Here is a 25,525-nt window from a genome sequence, read left to right as displayed (position 1 = left end):
TATTCTTGCTTCTCTTTTATAGCGTCTTCAAACACATATTACCAGGTCAGGTTTCAGCTAAAGAGTGGGCGATCAACTCTTGCAATTTCACACAAGTGGCTTTCTCAGTGTTGTGACTCGGAATGTAATCACCACAATTTAAGCACTCTTAACCTTTGCTTGTGAGCTCATGGTCTTCTTCTCTAAGTGTCTCCACGGTGTAATTTGCAGTGTGCATTGGTGTGCCACTGATGTGGCTCTCAGCAGAACATAAACTCCTGATACACAGGCTGCTGATGTCGGTGATCTTTTCAATTCACTTTTTCTGCATAAAACCACTCATCCACAGAGGTAAGAAGAGGGCAAAGACACAGAAAGGCTAAATGCATTTTTTTTCTCCCCATCACACCTATACCACCCAACAGAACCAAGATTTAGTGCTCTCAGATGCCCTTGACTAGTGTTATTGTATACTATACATACTGTATCACTGTGGTTGCCTTAGCACATCCTTCCATTTTTTCAGGATGTTTTTTCTGTATGTCATGACCTTGAATTACAAGGTTCTATCTGCATTTCAAGTGGTTTTGAAATGTTGAAGTTAAAAGCTTTGACATTCTTAAAAAAAAGATATACATTACAGTTTTCTTTATGTACTTTAAATATATAATATCAAAATCCTGTCACATCTTTAAATGGTGTTATTATGATCAAGTTATTTTCAGATAGAACCTTCTAACGCTGAGAACTCACTTTTTGGTTCTATCTGCTGAGGCTACGGAGAAAGTGATGATTTTGTTGAATAAAGAGGACAGATCGCTCTTATTCTTGTTTTAATACACAAAATCAATGTAGGAACTACTGAAGGGAGTTATTACAAAATTTGGGCACAGACAACAATTCAGCTGCATGTTTTAAATTTAAACATAATTATATTTGATTTTCACTGAGATGACAGATTTGAACAAATAATACAGTCAATTAAGTTTTACTAAAAACAAAATTCAAGATAATTTTTGCTGATATTTCCTTTTTCTTCTTCTACCTTGTTTTGAATTTTTTTTTGCTGCAGTCTCTGTCTATTGCATTCAGAGCCTTTCTGGTCTTTTTCTGCTCTGCTTTTACTTCTTTTTTTCTTTTTACTGCTTTTTTGACAAACTGGGGTCTCTGTCAGTGTCTGAGCTTTTCACTGTCACCACTGTTTCCGCTGCAGGACTAAGTTATAACGTTATACACACACCCATTTTGCAGCAGGTAGAGTTAGCATCAGCAGCTAGCAGCCTGAATGTTTCTCATATTCTTACATATTAATACTTTAGCTATCGTTGCTGTCATTGTTATGTAGGCAGAGTAACTTAAGGCACTAATAATAACAGTAATTATTGCTGAGAACTTTGCTGTTTAATTAAACTTAAACAGCTAGCTGACTAGCATGGTAGCTAAAGGTAAAAATCAGCTTCTCACTGAGTTCAAACAAGATAAAAGACTAACTCAGTTGACATTTGTATCAATGTCGTTCATAATAATTTTTAAAAAATAAACTATTTGGAGGTTTCAAAAATTGAGCAACATTTCATAATCTTTTTTAGTTCAAAGTCACCAAGCAGTGAGGTCAGATAGTAATGTGGCGGAACCTGATTGGTCCTCCTGTCTACATTCTGAGCACTGATTTGTGCTTTGCAGATGGAGCCACATAGCACCAAGTTTGAGATTGATTTTGGAAACAGAGCCTTTTCTTTTCTCAAATTTTAGGGCCAATAATGTAGAAAAAAAAATGAACCTACACAAAATGTTAAGAACTTGTTTCATGTGAATAACTCATTTTGGCCAAAAATGTCGGATAGAACCTTATGATTCTAAGGTCACAATTTTTATTCTATATTTCTCTTAACTTGCACTCGGCTGCAAGAATTAATTCCTACTGAAGACATACAGTAAATCCTTTAAAATGGGTCACAAATATACAGTTTATTTTTTGAGAAAGCCTAGGTAATTATCTAAAACAGTTGGGCACTGTAGCTTTTATGAAATGGTACTCAAACAATAGTGTAACAGAATAAGTAAATAAGTGCACTTGCCGGCTATTATATTCAGCCTCAAAATAATAGGCATTTAGTGCACCAGGGAGCAAGAATGGTGCATGAGTCAACAGGAACTGCAGTGCCCGTGTTCATCATAATGAAGGAACATGTCACCCATTGCAACAATGTGGTTTACTGATGTGTTGTTAATAGCTTTTGAACAGCAATGGCTATTTATGGCACAGCTAAATAAACAATAAAAGGCTCTGGCTACATGGGCATTACTGGATTCATCCAATATATGAATATGTGAGACCAAACTCATTGAAATTAAATGTGAAAATCAAAACCTTACAAGACAAATTTCAGACACAAGGGTTGAGACACCTCTACTCCACATTTCACTTTTCTACATGCTGTCATTGTTCAACTGCCATTCAGTAACGTCATTGCCATTACTGAATGTCATCTCAGCAGTAGTAGGTGAGAATGATGAACATCATTCATCCACCCTCTCTACCCAGTCATTCCAGAAATACAAAATGGCAACCTTTCGACCTTTTCTGAGCAGCATCCAATTGAGGAGAAAAAAAAAAAAAGTTGTAAAAGTGTTATGAAAATGTAACATTTCTAGTCTATAAACTTTTAAGTTTGCACCTGGTGTCTGGAGAGAGAATCTGTACCTACCTTGTACAGGTATAGACTATGTATGCTGTTAGCCCAGTATAACATTAGCACAGTGTGCAGCAGCCAGTAGCTTGTTACCTTGATTAGGGAGCACCCCTATTCCCCGGAAGAGCACTATGTTGGAGCTGTGAGGTGCCTGAGCACTGCAGGTTTTTCCATTAAGGCAATTAGTGTCTACAAGTGTAATGCTAACAATTCTATAGCACTGCTGCCTGTGGGCTAAGAGGCCCTCAGCATCCTAAAAATATCATATAATACTTAATAATGGAATGAATTCCTATTACTATTCTATCATAATGGCAGCCATTATTTATGCCCATAGTGTATATTCTCCAGAAAAAGAAAAACAGTAAAAGAGTTGATACTGTATATTAAAAATGAGCATTGTTTTCCATTATGGAAAATTGTAATAAAATGTCATTTATTTTGGTTTTTCCACCTATTTGGCAATAACTATTGCTCTCTTGCTAAAGACGCATCAGTAACTGTAGTATAGGGATGCGTATCAAATTCAGCTCAGGTCCATTTGAATGAGCCCTGGTGTGTGATTCCTCACAATTGCCTGACTTTTTTTTTCTAATTTCTTCATCAAACACTCACTCAGACCACACTGCTGCTCAGCTGGGATTTATGTAACAAACAAAACTATGAACTGATAAAGCACCCATAAGGTGTTTCCTGCCATCCACCACCACCTTGCTCTCCTCCTCCTTATTATGAGTGCGTCTTTGTTGTCATATTTACTTGAACTCCCCTTAATTACACCTTCTCCCTCTTCATCTCTCTTTCCTCTACTCTTCAATCCACTGTACATTTTTCTTTGGTCTCACTACCTCACCCAATCGTTTTGTTTGTCCTCTGGTGTAGGCTTGGGGATTGTAACCCCCTACCATTCCTCTACTAAATATTTCATATTTCTGAATGCATTATTGAAAATCCTAAATGAGCCACAGCCACCCTCTCAACTCTTCATTTACTCCTCTAAATGATTCAGCAGTTCAGAGGCACATAAAGGAAATGCAAAAATGTTGATATATCAAACTTTACACTTGTCATAGCTGGCACCAAACTCCTTTCTGGAGTTGCTTTACCTACAGTGTAACATTTTTCTGGCTTAGAAGTGCTTGGCTGCTTTCTGATGAGACTCAGGTGGTGTGGTTACTAGCGTCCTGGAATGTTGCTAATTCTAGAGAGATGCCAACTCTCCCTACTCATTTTATTCTTGTCACTGTGTGAAGTAGAGGATATGATAGACAGCTGATTCTAGTCTGTCAGTCCTGGTGACTCATTATAACCTGTGTACTGTACCTGTGTGTGTCTGTGTCCCCATTTAGGCTTTCTGAACATCCAGTCTTGGCCTGACAACATGACAGACTTGAGTGTGTTCAGCAACCTGGCAACTATTGGGGGGAGAGCGCTGTACAGGTACACATGAGAACATAATAGCTTTGCTGTAATTAGTATGAGTACTACTACTATGAGTGTGATTTATATCATAACTGTGTCAACAATGCCTCAAACAGAGCTCAGACTTTTAAAGGGAAGGCATTTATGGATTTGGTTTTAATTAATAGCAAAAAATGTAGAGAAACATCAGTGTTTTCTGAAGCTAGAGCTCTTTGGGAAATTAGAAAATACCAAAGGTGATTTAATTTGTCAATGTAGTAAAACTTCCAACTAAATCGGGACAATGTAATTAGACACAATTAATTTACACACACTATTAATGTTTGCGCTTAACTCACAGGTAATCAAAATGCTTTGACTGCTATAACTCATATCAGACTGAAGCTCTAGATCAACTGAAAACTGTAATGTCTTCTTGCAACATAAACATAAAACAACTTGAATTTATTTCACAATGCACACTTAAACCATCAGATGAACTTCTACATCTTTATTTATTCATTTTTATTTTTTCATTTACTTTGACATGTAACAACACTCTACCATAAGGTAGTGCAGAAGATGTGACATGCAATGAAAATTGCACGCTCTAAAAAGATAGACTGAAGAGAGTAGTAGCAGCTTTGGTTATATATTTAGATCTTTTCTATGCAAATTACCGTTTTTACGATTGGTTACATGCAGGGTTCAATACTGAGTCCTCAAAACACAGTCAACTTTATCAACACACTGCTGGGCACAGCAGTTCATTTTGCATACAAAAGCAAATCCTTCCAGCAGATACTAACACTTGATTTCAATTGACAGATGTGTCAATCAGAACACACTGAGATAAAAAAAAACACTAACAACATGATGCATCTTTTTACGGAAGCCTTTAGTAAATCAGTTTGTGATCACTAGTTTGTTTGTATATGTTGTTTTTTAATTGTTGATAGTGTAAGAAATGTCTGTATTGTGCAAACAAACGAACTATTCATCATAAAATAAAGTCAGATTTGCACCTCTCTATAGAATTTACTACAAAGTATTAGATAGGAACAAGTCAGAAATGCAGCAAGAAAGGTTTCAGTGGGCTTTATATTTGGCAGTTTTTCTTTTCTTGTCATAAGGTAAATACAAAATACAGCACTTTATAATACTGTAATACAATATCAATACAGTACATTTTTTTAAAGAATGCTGTAAGACAACATAAAGTACTGTAAATTCTCTAATACAGTGAAAAACAAACAGAAAGCACACCTTACTCCATCCTGATCAACAACAGCAAAGTGCTGTCCATATGTTAGTTTTTGAACATAAACTGAAGAGTTTTGAAGTGTAAGCATTTACAAAATGGGCTGCAGATCCACAAAGTTGTGCTGGTTATGTGTGTTTGAGTGAGAAAAGTATTCAGGAAATTTGAAGGATGTAGTCATTGAGTGCTTTTTGTGTGAAAGCAACGCAAATGTTGTCACAATTTGGTCCATAATTGTGGCTGTTGTGTTGACTGTGAAGAGTTTTGAAGATGCAGACTCAGTACTGAACCATGCATGCATGCAATTGTACAACTGTAATAGTGTGGTTTGGTCGGTTATGCATCAATGGTTAACTAAGTAATTCTCTCTCTTTTTTTTTTTTCTTTTACATTAGTTGGAACCAAACAACGCTGTGCCTGAAACACATTTTTGTGATGACATTTAAAAAGCCAGCTGAGTTGTTTTAACCTAACTGGTAGAACATAATTATTTATCATTACGTTTTTAGTGATTTTTCCAAAGGTGCTCTATAAATTTTCTGTGACATTTAGATGGAAATAAAGTGAGTGTCTGTGCGGCTGGCATCGTGGACTGTGTGATGCAGCGTGTCTTGTCTCTGTGCATGTGTCTGAGTGTGTGCCTGAGGGTGTGTGTGCGTGTGTGCGTGCGTGCACTTGTGTGTCATCCACCTGCAGATGGAAACAGCAGGCAGCAGTACAAATTACAGCCTGCCACCCACCCTTGCCCCCATGCTTGATCCTGCATACTCTCTGTCTATCTGATGGCTCTGACACCCCACTGGCCTCCTGTCATTTTTAAACTGTGCAAGTGGGACATATGGTGGAAGGTTGGGGATAGGAGAAAAAAAAAGAAAGATAGAAAGAGAGGCTTGAAGGTAGAATTTTAAAAAATGAAAATATCTATTGAAGTTCTGCCGTTGCACTGGCATATACCAGGATGTGACAACAAAAAAAAAGTTAGATGAAAGCAAGAATTGAGCAGATGCAGAGTTTTAATTGTACTCTGACAACACTTGAATAGTGAAGGCGCTTGACTGAACATATTTAAACATCAACAGACTATATCATAGTGAAATGATGACAGTGTGGTGTAATTATTGTACACAAACGAGACCATGATGGAGATAATTGGTAGCCTTTATCTTGCTCCAGTGGTGTCATAGGAATATTGCTACTTGCTTTCGTACTATGGTTTCTGTTGTCTCTGTCTGTTTACTTTAACATACTGAAAGTTAGTTTACTCATTAAGTGTCTGCGCCCCTCCTGAATCCTCTATTTGGTTAACATACTGTCGAAGAAATCCAGCATTTTCCAATCACAATCAGGCTCAGTGGCTCGCAGTATAAAATGCAACATACAGTAGAGGCTGCCAGGTCTCATTTACAAAATCAGAGGCAGAACACACTGAGGTAAAAGTTATGTAAAACAATATATACATTAAAATATACCAAATGGTTTTGATCTGTGTTTATATATTTCACTGTGTGAAAAAATAGGACTGATTTCAGATGAATTGATTTCAGGATGCATTAGAAGTTAAAATATGCCTATTGTGAATCGCTGTCTATAAGAGGGAAAATAATTTCATTCTCTCTATGTATGTTAATTAATTGTGCATATGTTTTTTTTCTTTATATATCAGTTGCAAGTATTTTCTAAAATCCAGTTGCACCATCACCATGCCTGTTTCTGTGTTACTGTGTTGCACTAATCCTGTCTCATATGAATACACACACACGTACATTCATAAGCATCTATACTCCATCAGTGTTTTAAATTCAGTGGAAATGGTAATTTCTAATTTTGTGCTACAAAAAGGATGTCAAGTTTGGGTGTACAGTAGGATGCATGTGTAAGGATTCGCCTTTGACATCAGTGGTTCACAATTTGTTTGTCAATTTGCACATTTTTGTAATTTCACAATGGACACTGTCTCCACCAATCCTTGACCATATGGTTTTAGTTTCCTAAACATAATAACATATTTTTCAGATCAGAACCTTAATACTCAGTATAAAGGCTGAAGAATAATGTATTCCACATTATATTTCCCTGAAAAAGGAGTTTGTCATATAAAATTTGTGGGAGATAATATTTGGTATGTATGTGATAACGTGAAAATATTTGTTTCTACAAAAAATACAAAACTAAATCCACATTCTCTTCTGCTTCTTTACTTTCCCTTTTTTGTCTTTCCTCTCCCGGTTGCACCTCATTCCTCCTCCTGCTCCTATAATCTTCCTACCCTTCCTGTCTGGCTCTGTCTTCCTCCCACCTCCACCCATTCTTCCCTCTCAGTGGGATCTCCCTGCTGGTGTTAAAGCAACAGGGCATTTCATCACTGCAGCTTCAGTCTCTAAGAGAGATCAGCGCTGGGAACGTCCACATCGCAGAGAACAGCCAGCTTTGTTACTACGACACTGTCAACTGGACGAGACTGTTTCGCACTGCAAACCAGAAGGTTTTGGTCCGCAACAACCGAAGCCCGCAAGAATGTTGTAAGTTAATACCAAAATTATCAAAAAACACAAATGATCCACACCAAAACTGAAATGGAGTGTCATCAAAAATAGTTAGCCTTGCTTCCCCGTTGGCTAGTTATCTAAGACACATAACATTTAAATACAATGTCCCCAGTTTGATTCTGCACTGTTTTACTGTTTGCTTGCCACATGTAAAAGAAACACAATGAAAAAGCATTTTTTTTCCAAATCTGGATGTAAGTATACTTGTGATGAATTGTTCAAAGGATCTGGTGTTGCGAAAAACAGATGATCATACAAACAAGCTGTATGACATTATACATCTGCACAAAGCTGCAGCTGTTACAGTAAAACATTCAGAATAAATTCAGAAAATCTCACCTTTTTGAGCTTGAAAAATCTAAATTCTAACAATAAAGCTGCCATGTTGTGTCTTATTGAAACTCTTGTTTGCCCGCTCAGTTTCTTTTATAACCAGTTTTGGCTGAAATGTTTGTGTGATGCTCACAAATATCCTTTGCTGCTTTCATATATGTGACACTTGGCATCTTTAGATTTTTATGGTGAAAACTCCATTCAAACCCAGTGTCCAAACCCAAAAATAATGATGTTAAAGGGCAAGTAAGTAACAATGTCTAAAAACTGTAACATGTCTCCGCCTTTGGATCCCACTAAACAGAGGTCATACACAACCACAACTACTGCAAGTGATATTTAGCCCAAGGTAAAAAGATCCAAGAAATCTGCAAGCCATGGGATGATGAAAAAGCCTTTGGACAGCAACTCTTGGGCTGTTATCAGAACTATGAAATTAATGAAAAATATAACATCAAACCAATTTCTAAGGCTCTGATCTGGGATATCCTCTGACAAATTGTTGAGTGACTTTTTTTGAGTCACTGAATATTGGGGAACGCCACATGAGGGTTATTTAATTGCACTGAGCTGTGTGTGTGAAATGAAATGTGATGTATTTTTGTATTTTAGTCGTACTTTTAACATCAGTTGTACAGCTGCAGGCACCATGCAGAGAGTTTTCTTCTTTGTATTTTGCTTTGACAAAATGTATTCATATTTATTAAAAAAAAAGGGGCTAAAAAAAAGGCTACAGATTGAAAGATTATGGAGAAATATGTTTGAGATTTACTCTGGAACACATAGGACTCAGAAACTAAGGGTTTGAAAGAATTTGGGGGGGCTGACGTGACACAAAATCAACTTTAGACAAAACTCTGACCAGCAACATTGACACTAGATATATATAATAGAAACACACTTGTCCTTTCTGTTATTCTTTGTCTGGTGTTATTCTTTGTCTGAGTTTATGAGGTATTATCTCATTAATTGAGATAGACTAAAACAACTTAAAAAATCATCCCATAATTAGACTAATTAACCAACAGAACCATTCAGACAATACAAGATGGCCAAATGAAATTAGGCAAATAACTGAAATGACGAGACAAAAATTGTGTTTCTAAAAATGGAAGAGCTTTTATTATATCACTGCCACAAGTGTTAGGACATTATTAATTTATGTATAATGTTCATTAATGAGCCAGTATTTGCATTATTGAGTTGGCCCCTTTTCGCTGTTCATGTGCTCCTTTCCCCTGAGCAGTTCCTTAGTGTTGAACACACACACGCACAAACACACACACACACACACTCACGCACATACTCTTCAGTGACTTTGAAGACTTTGGGTGAGACTCAAGAGTCACACACCGCTCTCCTTGTCATGGCGCAGCATGTGTGCATTAGAGTGCACTGTATAAGTGAGGATGTGTGTGGGTGTGTGTGTGTGTGTGTGTCTACACTTGATTGAGCCTAGCAGGATCTTGAAAGGGCAGGACTCACACCCGCAGCAAAGACAGAGGAGGAGTCTGCATATGCCCATTTATTCATTTGAGTATGTGTTCAGTTGTATGTAGTAATATCAGTGGGTAGAAACCTGAAAACAAGGTAACCAGTTTTAACAGTAGCATTTTTTTTTTCAGTTGAATGTAACAGCCAATGATATAATGATGTTTCATCCTATTTAAAGCAAATACAACATTGTCATTCCATATCAAGTGGATACTTTTATTTTGGCTTGACCTTTTCACTATTTAAAAAAAAAAAAGTTAGAAGTTTATCTTTCTTGCTGTCAAACACATCAAATTTCTGCTCAACCATTAAGGTCACAGTTTTTTGACTGCACAATTTTACAGTTTGCTTTGGATCTTATAGAAGAAGATGTTCTGTCTTTAGCTTGACAAGCTGGTCTTCAAATCGTCTGTTCTCTTCAAGTCTGCTTTGGATGACTTGTTTTTTTTTCTTTTTTAACTTTTCTAGTGTGCTTTAAAATGCTGGATTTCTTTTAATTGAAGAACAGTCAGTACACAGGAGGAAGTGTAGTCCTGATCAGCATTACTAACCAGCTAAACCATGACATCAAAGTTAAAGCATTATCAGTAGCACACAAATTATCCTTTAGATAGAGGCATTGTCTGTTTTTAGTTAACCATGGTGTGCAAACAAGACAGTCAGTCATGATTTAGTTTCATTACATTTCTCAAAGGTCTTTAGAAAAGAAGAAGAATCTGCACACTTGGGCCCAACGCAAACTTTCAACAATAAAGCCAAGTCACTGGAACTTTGTCTAAGTAAATAGTCTACGTATAATGTAAAGAATTCCCGATATAGGATTAGAGTAAAGTTAAAAAAAAACAGAGAAGAACTAGTTTTCTCAAATACCACACCCATTTAGTTGTCCTGTGTTGCACAATGCAGGGATCATTTTTCCAGATGCCTGCCTGCATACTTAAGCCTTTTCCATGGCTGGCCTGCTTCGCTTTCAATCTTGCCTTTGATACAGAAGAGAGGGGCGCAGGAAACTAGAGGCAACACTTGCATTTTCTTCAACCCCTTTAATCTGATAACTATCACCATAGTTCATAGACAGGTTTTTTTATTTTTCACTCAATATTTTATTGTATTATGTGTTCTGTTTTTTTTTTCTTTCGTTCTCTTTGATTTGACAGATTTTTTGTCTTTGTCCTGTTTCTTTCTTTCTTTCTTTCTTTCTTTCTTTCTTTCTTGCTTTCTTGCTCTCTCTCTTGCTTTATTGCCAAGCCCTTATAATCATCAGTCTTTTCTCCCATTTCCCATGGGACTCAAAAAGTAACCTGTCAGCTTGAGCCCCATGGGCTTTTGTTTTCCAACCGTGTCAGAAACATCTGAAGTAGGCATCTTTTTGATCTTGCAAGTCTTGCATAGTTAAAAATCCATCCAACTTCTCCTCCCTTGATTATTTCCTTTTTTGTAGCACCCATCCATCCTTCTCCTTATCTATCCCTCCGCATGGTCAGTTTACCTATGGCGCTGGACGCACAACAGAGTTGGTTTAATCTGTTGTGAATGGCAATGCTTTCATCCTCTGCCCTCAAAGAGGAACACTTGATTTCTGTTTTCTCCATGTATCTATATCCTTCTGTCTGGATTTTTAAGCATTTCTGAACATGGCTATGGCTGACACTGAGGCATAGCCCTTAGAATACATTTGGCCAGGACCTCAAAAACAGTAGGGGCCTTTTGAAAATCATGTCCATATCTATGGAGGAGAGGAGAGGAGATGAGGGGAGGGGAGAGGAGATGAAGGAGAGGAGAGAGAAGAGAAGAGATATACAGACTGTTTTAAAATCCACTGACAAGGGGAAAATCATCTCAGATGCAGATGGGATGATAAAAGTTCCCAGTGTATCTGCAGTGTCACTGTGTTACTTCAACACTCTCATTTTGTCACTGTAATGCTCTCAGATGTAGCAACCTTTGTGGGAGCGAGTGCTGTAGGGGAACAGAAGAGAAACAGAGAGAGTAAGAGATAAACAGTAGAGTGGATGTAATGGCCTATATGGAAAAACAGAGAGGCAGAAACAGAGAGAACAACTTAGGCTACTGATTGTTCACTATGAATGGGATGGGAAAAAGGCATTTTCTTTCTATGACTGAAGGCAATCCAGAATAAATCAAATCAATACTTTTCTTCATTGTATCTTGAAAGCTCAGGCTGCTTTTATTAGGGCTTTACCTGTTTCCAAACACCCAACAATACTTGTTTTTACTGTGAAGCTATGAATTTGTGCGTTAGGCAGGTATGAGTTTTTGAAAGCAGATACTGATATTTTTTGGATCGAGGCCAAGAGCAAATATTTAATTACCAAGAAAGATTTGCTGGCAGGCTGTGTTTCAGAATGAAATGTTGCTCAGCGATTCAAACCCTTCAAATAAGTACAGACAATAAAGTTTAAGGGTTCATTTTTCATGCTCTCTTTAAACAAACACCTGCATGGCATCCACAGGTGCTTTCTGGGTCCCACTAGAGCTTCATCATTGTTGGCTCAGCAATTTTATAATGGAGCAGCATGTAGCTCCCACCTTTGTGAACCCTAGCACACAATACTGCGCACACACAATTTATATAGATTCAGAACATACAGTATATACACACATACTTGACAGCCATCTTGTGATGTTTCAAGAAGTTTAAGTGTTGACAGGATGGAATAGGAGTATTATGTGGGAGGATCAATGTCGTCTTTCAGTTCATCCAGGAGGGTAATTATATTGTGACTGTTACAGTCTATGATGTTTTCTTGTTCAGGGAGTAGAAATAGCGTAATCCTTCAGCACGTCTTTGATTTTTGGCCTACACTCTTTCCTCTGTCTTACTGCAATTACTGCTGCCAGTGTTAAGTCATTCAGACAAAACACACCTTTTATAGGCCACCACAAATTAACAGCTACTCTATGGAGGCAGAGAAATTTAATGCAAAAATAGACCCTTTCAAATTGTGTGTGCTGTCATTCATCTAACCCTGTGTCATTTTATAAATACATGTGATTATTTTGGCTATTATTGCCTCCAGCTAATTTGGGGCCATTTATTTCCATCTGCACTGACAGAATCAACAAAGCACACTTCCATTTTATATGAATGTAATTCTTTGCTCTTATGCTGTCTTTTTTGTGTGTGTGTCGAGCAGCCAAGGAGCGCATGGTGTGTGACCCGCTGTGTTCAGATGCAGGATGTTGGGGTCCTGGCCCAGACCAGTGCCTCTCCTGCCGAGACTTCAGCCGTGGACGAACCTGTGTGGATAGGTGCAACCTTTATGAAGGGTGAGTTATGCAAGTGCATGCACACAAACAGTCAGTTTTGTCAACACACATTGTTCATATGTCATACTGACCTGCAGATTACAGTTCTAGATGGGTAAAAGGATGTATGGTTGGAGGTTAAGCAGCATTCTTGCTCCTTGACTGACTGAGAGAGACAGCAGACAATGCATTGATTAACAAGACTGGGTCAAAACCTAGTATATGGCTGGATCGTGTATGAAATTCTTTTAATTTGAAACGACTGATACAGGAAGTGGCAACCAAGTCCCCAGGAAGTGTGCTGAGCTTTGACTGAAGTCAATTACACATAGGACCTTTCTCAATACCAAGTACACCATGTTCGGACTTGAATATTTGCTAGTTCGGACTTGGCAAGTTCGACTTGGGAGTACAGATTTCTGAAGACGGGGGACACAGTACGATCATTCTGCAATTGGTGTTCCTGCTGACAGAAGCAGCTTCAACACAACTACCTGACTGTAGTGTGCTGTGACAAAATAATATCAAGTCGAAGCTCCACTAACACTTTTTTCTCTCAAAAACATAACCTCATTGACAGAGAGGTGCAGTAAATTATGTTATTCAGTCTGTAATGCAGCTATAATAAAAATCCAAACTGTTATGTAGCTTAATACAATAAAATGAAATTTAATATAGACTGATTTTTTCTTTTAAATACATTTTTATATTTATTGAAATGTGGTGATATCTGTACATGAACCCCAGAAGCAGCACTGTTGTTCTGTCCAGTAAAAAACAAACTAATGTGGCAGCTACAATTTCATCTGTTGTACATCTTCATTTATCTTCCAAAGAGAATTATATCTCAAAATGCTACAGAGACATTAGAGCCAGCAGTAAATTACCAAAGAGCTGCACAGATCATTTCCTCAGGTCATGTTCTACCTGGGATGATGACAGACGCTGACTGGCCGATCATCTCCGGCCAGTCTCACCCAACCAGCGTCTCCTCACATCTCAGAATTTTTAGCCTGGCTCAAAATCTCCGCCATCGCTGCCAGTTGGTGCAAAATGCATTCTGGGATACTTGGCTGTCCCAAGCTTCGGCAGCCTTCAGCCAACCAATGGTGTAACTTCATCACCCAGTCACTCAGTCACTCAGTCAGTCAGGGATAGACATTCACATTTATAGGGCTGGTCATTGCAGTTCAGCTAAAAATATAATTTATATATAAAAATATAAATCTACTGTATGCCAGTATTCCCTCCGCAACGCACACTTTAGAATACATGAAAAGAGAAAGAATAGATTTCATAATAGATTTTAGATTTTATCTATGGAGCTCTATGTTGCTATTATGAACAGGGCAGGCCAGGTTATGCTCGAGGCTAGGAAGTTATGTACTGTTAGGAAATATCCTGCATGTATAGTGGAATTTAGAGAAAGACCCATGGGAATGGGGTAACGCCTGGGACACACTGGATGCGTGAACCTCAGCAGTGCGCGTGCGTCGCTGAACTGCTGCGTCTCACGCGCTTGCAGCATCCACTGGCAGCCCTATCTTTCTATCGTGTTCCCTGTCTATTTCTGCTGAGAACCGCGTGTCACGTGGAGAAAATAGGCGAGACCTTGAATCTCTAGATGACACGACGCAGCAGCCTCACGTGGGCTGTGTGGCTGCTCTGACCTGTTAACATGGGCGCTGCAATGAAAAGCAAGAGGTTCTGTGATGCACAAGCACTGCTCACGCATCCAGCGTGTCCCAGGCGTAAGTCAGGGTTAAGGAGCGATCAAAGGTGCAGGTGTATGCCTTTTGTTACTTTTCTGTATCTTTTACCAACCCACAAGGACCTGTGTTTCCACTTTGTTTGTATGAAGGAAATCTATTCACTTTCTCTTCTTTTATTTGTGACCAATTTTTTAATTTATTTCGTTTTCCACAAGGACCTCTGTCAATAACATAACATAAACAAAATAAATTAAAAAATCGGTCACAAATAAAAGAAGAGAAAGTGAATAGATTTCCTTCATACAAACAAAGTGGAAACACAGGTCCTTGTGGGTTCACTGGTACTGTGCACAGGCCTTAAAAACTGCGCTGAGCTACTGTGAGCAGCTGTGATCAGAGGTCGTTCTGTAGTCATGCTGTCCTTCAAATGTCCTGAGGACAGGTACAGAAGGGAACAGGCCTTGCTCATTGTTACTACAAGTTAGAAGTTTGAGGTCTGCACAAATTGTGAAGAGCTTGTATATCTTTTCCTCTAACCCTGACCTCTATACATCTCTTTTTTTTCTTCTTGTTGCTCACATAATAAAACAAATTACTAAACTCCATAAATTCTGTTCTCTTTTACTGTGGTTTATGTAGGATGTGATAACATCTTAATTCTAAACTGAATGATTTACCAAATGAATAATGAATGTGGCAAAAAAAGCTGCATTTTTTCCCCCAGTGTATAGTCTGGATTATTCTGGCTGTATCGAGCTGGCCAAATTGTGGCTAATTTAGAAAGCAAAATAGAAAAGAGACTTTAACAAGAGCAGAACTTGAGGGCAGAATTCCAATCTATGAAATACAGGAGGATGAGAAAATAATTGACTACATGTTCACACTATTGTGTGCAGTGGACAGTGTGCAAATGTATCCTGGATTTACTTAAAGGGGACCTATTATGTTTATTTCCAGTTCTATATTTTTATTCTAGGACTCAAGTAGAGTAGCTTTGAATGATTCACAGTTCAAAAAACTCCTTATTTAATTTATACTGGCCCTTTATGCAGCCCCTCAAGTTACCGCCAATGCAAACCCAGCATTTCCTGCTTTTTCCACTTCATATTAAAAACCTTTAAATTTAAGATAAATAAATAAATAAATAAGGTTATTTTTTTTTTGCTTTTGCTTGTCTCCCATATCTGCCACCACTTTCTCCTCTCTGCCAGGTAAATCACCACAAAGCAAATCTGCAGCACAGACACACAGATGACTAGGATTAATAGGGTCCCTGCCTTGACGCTATTCCCCAGTACACCACCTTCTTTGAGTATGAATGAAATGCATTTTACAATACCCCTTCAGTTAACCTGGGACATTTCCTACTTTTGCCATTATGTACCAAGGAATGGCTTCAGTATCCAGGAACCAATCGATCCTGCCCAAACTTATCATTCTTCTCGTGTTGCTTACATGTATATTAATTGTGTGGTGCAAGATTCACACAGCAGACAAAATCAGACCAACTTAATTTATGTTCCTAAACAAAATGCTTCATTTTTGGATTGGTTCTCAGAGCTGTTATTAATCATTTACTTTAATTATAAAAAGGTAGGTAGGTTAGGGTGACTTCAAACTCTATGTTGACAATCAAGCAGGCTCTGAAGCAATAGATTACATATTTATGCTTTATAACACACTGGACTTTGTCATTGGTCAAATACCAATAACTCATTCTCTTGCTTCTGATTATCACAGTATTTATTTTGCTGCAACAATATGCAGTGAAATCTTCACTTTGACACTCATTACAATTATGAAATTGTATCTAGAGTCCACATTTTATTAAACATTTTAAGATTCAACCTTTAAAAGTGAGCTAGTAGGAAAAGTAGATTTGGGCCAGTCACAAGATAAATCAATACAGTACTTTACAGCTATTGAAGAAATTCAGGTGCCTCATGTGCACAGAGTAACAAGTGCACTCAGATTGCATTAACCACATAAAAAATGTTTTTATTTCAAGTAGGCTGATTGTTACGCGTAATTGCTCTTAGGTCTCCCACAACTTGCACAGAATGTTGCTAGAACAAAACAAAAGTTCACATCACTCCTATTTTAAAGTCCTTAGAGTTTACGATAGATTTTAAGATCCTAATACTTGTCTATAAATGTACTGACTCTACATAATTGATGTGCTCCAAAGTAACTACATGTCCCCGGTAGAGCCCTTGGATCCACATACATGCTGTACTGCTTACTGTACCAAAAATAGGCAAGACGTACAGTAATGAAACTGCTCTCCGCTGTACTGAGAATTTTAAGTGGCAGTTAAACATTTTTGTCTTGCTCTCCTAATTTGCCAAATTAGTGTGTAGACTTTTATATTAAAGACTATTTTGTGTTTACTTCAACTGTGACTTAATTTCAAAGGTGTTCCCTCCCTGCCATCCCAGTTCCTAAGCAGCATAATATATGGTCAATTACAAACCTTGGATAAAATAAAAAATAAATAAAAAAGCAATAGAAAGTGTTTGTCAAGTCTTTATGGTAACCAATGTCCAAGAGATGGACAAAGCTGGCGCAAACTCTACCTCAGCAACCAGTACAGTAAAAGACAATACAGAGCTGTGTCACTGCCAAGTGGAAATAGAATGGCCTCTAGCTGCAAATACGTAATCAAACATGCACTCCTCATCGAGGATACCCACTTTCCAGTCCACTTTAGATGCCTTTTGATCATATTCAACACATTAAGGCAGCTGGACTTATGAAAGAACTTTTCCATATGCATTGTCTGAAAGGTCAGCAGTTTGAACAAACTGTGCCAGGCCTCAGGGTTTGTTTTGTAATTAACTAATATTGCTGCAACACTATTGTAAAAGAACTTCCATGTTACCAGTCCAGGAAAAATCGCACTGATTCCCATATGAAGAACTTGACATAACTCCTGCAGGAGCATTGCACTTACGTTTCAGGAGAGTGAAACAGCAGTGAAATGTGTTCCATTCATCTAATCAAGGGATAAATATGAGCATAAATCAACTCATCCTACCCAGCTATGGATATGCATGGTTGTACTTTTTTAAAATAATCCTCAATTGCAGGAACACCCGCTGCATAACCTGCCCATCAAAAGTGAAATTATAGCTCAAGAACAACCCAAGGCTCTTTGTAACAGCTTTCAAGTTCTGCAATAATTTCTCTATTTGCTATGGATGATAATTATAAGCCAGGGGGTGAAAAGAACAATTTAAGACGTGGCGGTAACTCTCGGTTTAAAAGGCACCTGCAGAGTGCCAAAACAATAGGGGTCCCTTGACTTTAAAAGTATGTATAGCTTGATGTTATCCACCTCACAATGGAAGGTGAGAAGACCATTCCCCTGCTGAGTTTCATAAATAACCTCTTAGATATTTTGTCTTGCAGAACCACTGGAAAGATGCTTTAATTTCATAGTCCCAACCTGGAATTTTTTGTTGGTCGCATGAGGAGGAGGCGAACCAGAAGGGATGTTAGGGCAGGGGGGCTAGGCGTGTCACTGCGTGTCACAGTCACAACTTGCGCACGGGGCCACGCCCTGCCTACCTGTCCACCTGCACGCCAGCACCACCTACACCATCAGCATCACCAGCACAAGCAGCACGTCATCCACCAAACACTGTGTAAAACCCCAACTCTTCATTCTCTTAGCATTCCCACGTCACACTGTATGTTTCATGAGTCATACTTTGAGTCATGAGTCATACAGTTTTTGTTCCGCTGCCCATTACCAATTGATGTGGATTGGTTTAGCAGTACAACAGACCTACCTGAAAGGCTACCGTGGAAGCACGTAGACCGTCTTCAGGTGAATATCAAAAACTTGGAGGGCAGAGTTAACCTTGAAGTCTGAGTTTAGCATGCTGAACCATGTATGTTGATTTCCATGTTGAAAATTTAACTAAAATGTCAAAGTATTGGACCAGATAGAATATAGTCTCAACAGTTCCTGAAAAACACATTTCAAATTTCTCAACGTTGAATGTAGAAGGTGTCTGCATGTATCTGATTGTGTACATCAGGTTTTTAAGGAAAAAAAATTATCACACTGATGATGTAGAGGTTTCAAAAACTCATGTATCAAATATTATACACTTGACGCTATTGTGCATTCATTCAGACCAAGGTGTAATACCAACTCAGCATGGGTCAGACAACCACATGACAACAAGGACCTTGAATATATCTCAAATGATAACTGTGAAATATGCTTACAAAGTCAACATAGTTTTAAAGTTACTGTTCAAAATGCCAAACATGCAGTTTTGTCTGTCCTGTGTAAGCCATTTGAAATGATTGTTTATTTAGCATAAAATCCATATGAGGGTTTATTTTTTATTGAATGCAAATGTGTTGCTGTGTTTTTGTACCATGAAAGACAGAAAATACAGAGAAGCAGGACACATCAGTACATCATGCAATAGCCTATTAGTCTTAAGCGTCAGTGATATTTTCCAGCTACACTGCAGCCTTTATTATTTCACCCAGCACACACCCAGACAAAGGCTTAACTCCCCTGCCTCCTGGAAGGTTTTATGAAGGCCAGATGAAGCATAATTAATACTAATTTGATTTCGATCCCACTGGGCCATTTTTTTTTTTTTTTTGCCATTGCAGAGATGGAATGCTGTTTTCGTTTCAGACCAAAAGAGAAGTACCCAAAACTCATTCTCCTTGTGCTATAGTGACAAAGGCAAAGTGCCAACTCAGTCGCACTGTGGTCAAATTTAATGACTTTTTGAGGCCACTTTGCTGTTCTACTATTATAAGGGGATTGCAGAAATTGAATAACAAGGCACTTAATTGAAATGATTTTTGAAAACATTGCACCTCTCACAGGTACTGCACCTTTCAACTGCGTCGAACTCCTGAGTGATGGTATCAGTATTACAGTCAGCTGATTAGCAACAATGCTTGTGGGTGTAACAGGAGTGTGTGTGTGTGTGTGTGTGTGTGTGTGTGTGTGTGTGTGTGTGTGTGTGTGTGTGTGTGTGTGTGTGTGTGTGTGTGTGTGTGTGTGTGTGTTTGGCACTGCCTACTGCTACGACTACATCTACTGATCTTTATTTCCAAAGCATGCATTGTCAGAAACAGTGCTCATACTGGAAGGTTCATTCAAGCAAATTGAAACTGACAAATCTACTCCAGATGATTATTTTCTCTCTCTGTCCCTCCATCTGTCTTCTTGGTTCTGAAAATGGCATCCTGAGCTCTTCATTAATTAGGGTATTTTTGATAGAAAAGGATCATTCATACACTTCAGTTCAAGCTCTTAAAGAGAATGCTCTGGAAAATAATTAAGATTGAGATGAACATTTAGCAAGATTTCAACAGATCATTGCCGCTGGATTTTGTTTCCTTTCGTAGATCGCACACATTGTCTACTTGGTTATTCCACTCATTTTGCTGACATACATATTATGAAAATGTGCTTCCATTGAGTTTTTTACATTTCATATAATGAAATGTAGACTGGTCACAATGTAATTTTGCAGCGTTTTTATGTTAATTCTACGTTATGCTCTGTGTCTTTTCAATCACCTGACAGATTCAGAAAACTGTAATTTTAATGTCAGAGCCATTTCTTTTTTTACAGGCGCATTAGCAGAGAAAATAGTTGATATCAAGAAATGTTTTGATGAAACAATGAAAACAATAAGTGTTAAAAAGTCACATAATGAAACACTATAGACATGTCAGTCAGGACATTCACATCAAGATTTTAACCATTTATCGCAACAGTAGGCGTTTTAGTTTGGTGCTGTGGCTCTGCTCATATGCTGTTCTGGAACAAATGTTAGCAAACTTGACACAGACCCCACCTGGCAGAGCCTGAAATACACAACATTTGATGAACATACATTACCAGTGAAAAGTTTGGACAAAGTTTCTCATTCAAGGAAATAGGATGATGTGAAAAAACTTTTGACTGGTATATTACAAAGAAACATTCAACATATACAAACAACTGACTGCTAATACAGGAGAAGTCTGGGGAGGTGATATGATGATGATATGGTTGGAAGATGTATGGAACATGTGACTATAAACTGACTTCCGTGCCTGCCTGAACAGTTATCTGCATTACATCTGCATTATTACTTTTAGAATTTGGTGGGGGTAAATGTGGTGTAAACGTCTTGTTCATAATTTATGGGTCCTCAGAACACCCAGTTTTATACTTTTCTCTTACATTTCCAGCCACTGACTAAACCTATCATCAGAATAATGAAAATTAATGATTTGAGACAGTCCTTGCTTTCATAAGCCACGCCATTTTGGTTAAAACAGATGTTTTTTATATTCATATATTGCTTAGCACAGCTTTATTTTAAATAAATGTGTTAAATGATTCGGTCAAATAGAATAAAAGTGATTTAAGTCTTGTCGATCAGCTTTTTCACTCCCTTCATATTCTAGCAAATAGACCCATCTTATTAAAATGGCAATAACAGGATGAATTTAGATTACATCCAGATTGGCTGGGAGACAAAGACATTCTCATTGTGCTATATCTCACAAATAATGTTGTGCTCCCCCTCTTGTCTTTCACCCCTGTATCTCTCTCTCTATTCCCCACCTGTCTCAATCCCTCCTTCCCCCCTTTCCTTCATCTCTCTCAGGGATATCCGAGAGTATGCCAACAGGTCAGTGTGTGTGGAGTGTGATGCCCAGTGTGAGCGAGCTGACGGTGACTCTTTGACCTGCCACGGTCCGGTAAGCTTGCTCTTAGAGACAGCAGTAGTGAGGCAGACTGAAGCATTCATTCCACTCACATTGTGAATATAGACTGAGAAGAGTTCGGCTATTTGAGCAGTTTGTTTTTGTTTCCTTTTATCTAGTTGTTAAAGAGGAATAGCATTCAGCATAAAAAAAAGTAATATACATGGAGGCTTTTTCCATTATTGAAAAAATAAACAGCACTTTATCTGTAAAGTTAGAAGCCACAGAGTCAAGACCAATAATGTGCCAGTAAACAGTAGTATTATTAAAAAAACTAAAAAACAAGGTTTATATTTTTAATGTGATGGGGGGGTTGTGTGCATGCTGTTTTAGCTAAGCTCAGCATTATTCTGTATGCTAATTTGCAGTGTGTTTGCATTCAGTACGTTAATGTGTGCACATTGTATGGTTCTGGTTTTATTCTATGTCAGCTATCAAACATTCACAGTAACAGTAATATCTTTTTTTCTCTTTTGACCATAAGTGTGTTTTTTGTTTGTTTGCTTTTTCAACCAAAAGACATTTATACTCCTATCAAATGTTTGCACAAGCTCTTAGCGAAGCATAGCAGCTTGTTGAAAGATTGTTTGGTAGCAGCTGTACATTAGAAAAATGCCAGAGTGGGAAAAAAAAAATTCCTGACCTTCATTTCTGTCTGCCTTTCCTACACATTACACCCACAGCCACATGAGGCCCTTGACCCTGCGCTTTCTCTTAAAATCCTATCTTGCTGTTTGATAGAGAGGGATGGTTTGCGACAGATGCAAGCCAAAGGGGCCATGTGCTGTCGTTTGTGCCCCATCACACCCTGTCAGATAGTTTTTTTAAATAAAGTTTAGAAGTGTGGAACATGATTTTATTTTTCCAAAGCCACAGTAATGTCTGTATGCGAGCATGGAAAGCAAAGGCCAAAGTAAGCACATCTGTGGCTGTTGGCTTGAGTATAGTGCGGTTGTTGTTGTTGGAGGATATTTGGTGGTTTGACTATTATATACTTGGCTAACCACTTGATACCTCACAGCCCTGCAGTCGACTCTCTTAGACAAGTGATGGGAAGGTGGATGCAATAAAATAATATGGAAACCTGCAGGTTACTTCCAGCAGTTTGAGGAAAAAAAAGTGATTTAAAAACAAGAGCCAACACTTGTGCACATAAGTGCTCTGTAATGACTTAAATTAGCAGCGTAAATATTTTCATGCCTCAACTAGTTAATTAGAACAAATGTAAAATCAATAGGGCTATGTTCACATCATTATCTTTTTTTGGCCCATATAGATACATTATTCCCTTAAAGGTTTGAGGCTTGCATATGAAAGGTTATATCTATTTAAATAAGACTTAATAAATGTAACTTCTCCAGGACTGTTTCAATATGTCTTTATTAAGGTGTAATTTTCATATACAAGTATCTTGCATTCTCATGCAGTATTTGCGCCTGAGTGTGTCTGTGCATGTGTATGTGTGTGACTTGTCAAGGTGTGTATTATGGAAATGTTCCAGGGTAGCTCCCCTGGGATAGAGACCCTGTGTAGACATCACATGTGCAGCACAGGCACACAAATGGATTACAGCAATCATGTTATGGCCACAGAGCCCATAGTAATTACATTGCAGTTTACACATGGTGATTTGATAGGCCTAATGTCCTGTGTTGAGGGAGATTGGAGATATGACAATAGCCATGAATACAGGCCCTGTTACGAACAGAATATGTGATGAATGCTAGATCTGATGTTGCTGCTGTTGTTGCTCATTTCATCTCCAGAAAGCCCATCTATTACTCTGTCTTTACTGAAAGACTGGAGCAAGAGCTTCCACTTACATCTCACAACAGGTACTAGAAAACTTTAGTTCAGTTTAGTTGAGCTCAACTCAAGTATCACACTGAATACTTTTGCAGAACAGTCTCTCTGCAAAAGACAGTTAATTAGTTTGTTAGTTAGACAAAAATGTTAACAAATATGTCCTTGGGTGAGGAAAATATATCTCAACTCTCTCCTCTAACCTCTTCAGTTCTCCTCCTCTGTCCTAGTTCCTACTTTTTCTCCATTATATTTCTGATCAGTTCGAAAAATCACAAAGCTGTTGTGTAAATTACTATAGTACCATCATGACATATATTTAAAGATATTTTGTTTCCTCTTGAATGAGGTTGATACTTTGCATGTCTGTCAGGTCCTATATTCATTCCACTCTCTCAGGCAATATACTGCTGCCATCTGAGAGAAATTTCATTTTCTGACATATAAACTGTTCACTTTGATATCTACCTAAATAAAATACACTTAAATTCAGTGGGGTGGCTTTATATTCCTAGTGGACATTGAATTGTGTCATTGACTAGTGTCCTATTCATGGGAGCTACAGTACCACATCCATCTTTTTCTAATTTGTCCCACGTTTTTCTACCTCCTTTCCTCTCTACATGTTTTATCTTTTCCACCATATCATCAATGCTTAAAGTTTTTGTGGTGTGGCTTTAGTGTGAGAGCATTTTTAAGGACTCCAGTAGATAGCACAATGTCAGATAGAGTATGATGTTATATCACAGTAAAATATCATGTAAATACTTACTCATGTACCTGATCATGACTTGAAAAGCCTTTTATGTGGCTCTTATGTGGCTGTTTGAAGTTAGGTATAAGCTCTGACACCATAAAGAGTAACGGTTAATCCGCCTGGGATACTAGTGTGATTTGCTCATAGAAGAGAAGGAAAATACCGGCAAACATTTAGTGAAGCACACCAGCAGGCTAATTTAAATTTACAGCAGGGTACTTTGGTCACAACACGGTGCCTCCCTGTCATTTTTTGGTTGTCCCAATACCCTGCTGGACCAAACCGTGTTTGTTTGCTCTGTCACATAATTTAGCTTGCTGATGTGATGGGCTTATTGGATACACACACACTAATAGCCACAGGTGGGAAGACACTCATAAAAGCGAAGTGCCAGGCTCGACGCTAAAGCCAGTGAGAGCAGCGAGACTTTCAATTTGCATAATTATGCCAGGGTGAATGCATATTCACACACACAAAGGCTACAAAGAACTCAAGCAGAAGCATTAGTAGTCACTCATACACTAATCTCTATAAACAGATATCTGCATATGAATTCAAAGTCTGTAGGCAAGGGACAAGATTTTGGTATCGGAAGCATTCTGGTTTCCATTTCCGTTTCTGGTTTTCCAGAAATAGTCCATGTGGGGAGTGGAAGAGGTGGAACACATTAGCCGAATGTTGTCTGGACCTAAAACATCCACAAAAAGTATCAATGTTTGTGTAATGTGTGGAGAAACGTTCCACTCGTGTAATAAAAGAAACAGAACTCTTTCAATTTGCTTTAGCCAGTTGCTAATCAGACTGTAAACAATGACCAGCACACGGTAGAGAAAGCCCAGATATCCGGTGTAGCCCCGAAATATCGGCCATTGCCCCCAGAGGCTATATTGTCATCAGACGATAGCCAGTGTATTCTGAGATTATTCATACACGCACACACACGTGCCCATTCACAGATACTACTTGAGGTTATTTATGATCAAGCATTCATACAAGAACACTCCTCCACTTGGGAAAGCATAGTTATCTGCCTTCGCTATCATCTCTTTTCCTTGGTGACTCCTTGTTCAATGAGAACAGTATGTTTGTAATGTATGTTCTTATGTTAATTATCGTGCATGTGTGGAATTTGGTTATGGTTGTTGATTACTGTAGATTTCCACTTAGTGTGTTTATTTTTGTTACTGTGTGTGTGTTAGTGTGTGCGTGTGCTATTTGTCAATGAGATTTTCTTTAGGCCTGTTGATGATGCGAGGCCTGTCTGGGAGAGCTCTTCGCCTCTCTTCCTCTCCTCCCCGACCTCCTCCCTCGCCTATATTAGCTCCATAAATCCTGTTCTAGGCGGATTGTTATGGTCATTGTGTGTGCTGTGAGCGATGGTTATTATCTGCCTGCTCCGCTCACACTGCTTTATGCGTCTTGTCTGCCCCCCTCCCTCCCTGCCTCCCTCCCCCCTCAACAGTCCCACTTTCTCCCTCTTTTTCTCTCTCTTATTCACACTATATCTCGCTCGCTCTTACTGCCTCTCT

General features: G+C 38.4%; 1 protein-coding gene across 1 annotated transcript in view; it reads left to right on the top strand.

The window, feature by feature from the left end:
- Positions 1-25,525, top strand: part of LOC137192539 (receptor tyrosine-protein kinase erbB-4-like) — a 351,735-nt gene that overhangs the window by 246,926 nt on the left and 79,284 nt on the right. The window contains exons 11-14 of the mRNA XM_067603312.1: positions 4,022-4,112; positions 7,654-7,853; positions 12,866-12,998; positions 21,337-21,430. Of these exons, the coding sequence (XP_067459413.1) occupies positions 4,022-4,112; positions 7,654-7,853; positions 12,866-12,998; positions 21,337-21,430 (518 nt within the window). The remainder of the gene's footprint in view (positions 1-4,021; positions 4,113-7,653; positions 7,854-12,865; positions 12,999-21,336; positions 21,431-25,525) is intronic.

This window comes from Thunnus thynnus, chromosome 11, assembly GCF_963924715.1.
Source record: "Thunnus thynnus chromosome 11, fThuThy2.1, whole genome shotgun sequence".
Lineage (NCBI taxonomy): Eukaryota > Metazoa > Chordata > Actinopteri > Scombriformes > Scombridae > Thunnus > Thunnus thynnus.
The sequence above is the reverse complement of the archived record's forward strand: the minus strand, read 5'-3'. Positions and strand labels throughout refer to the sequence as shown.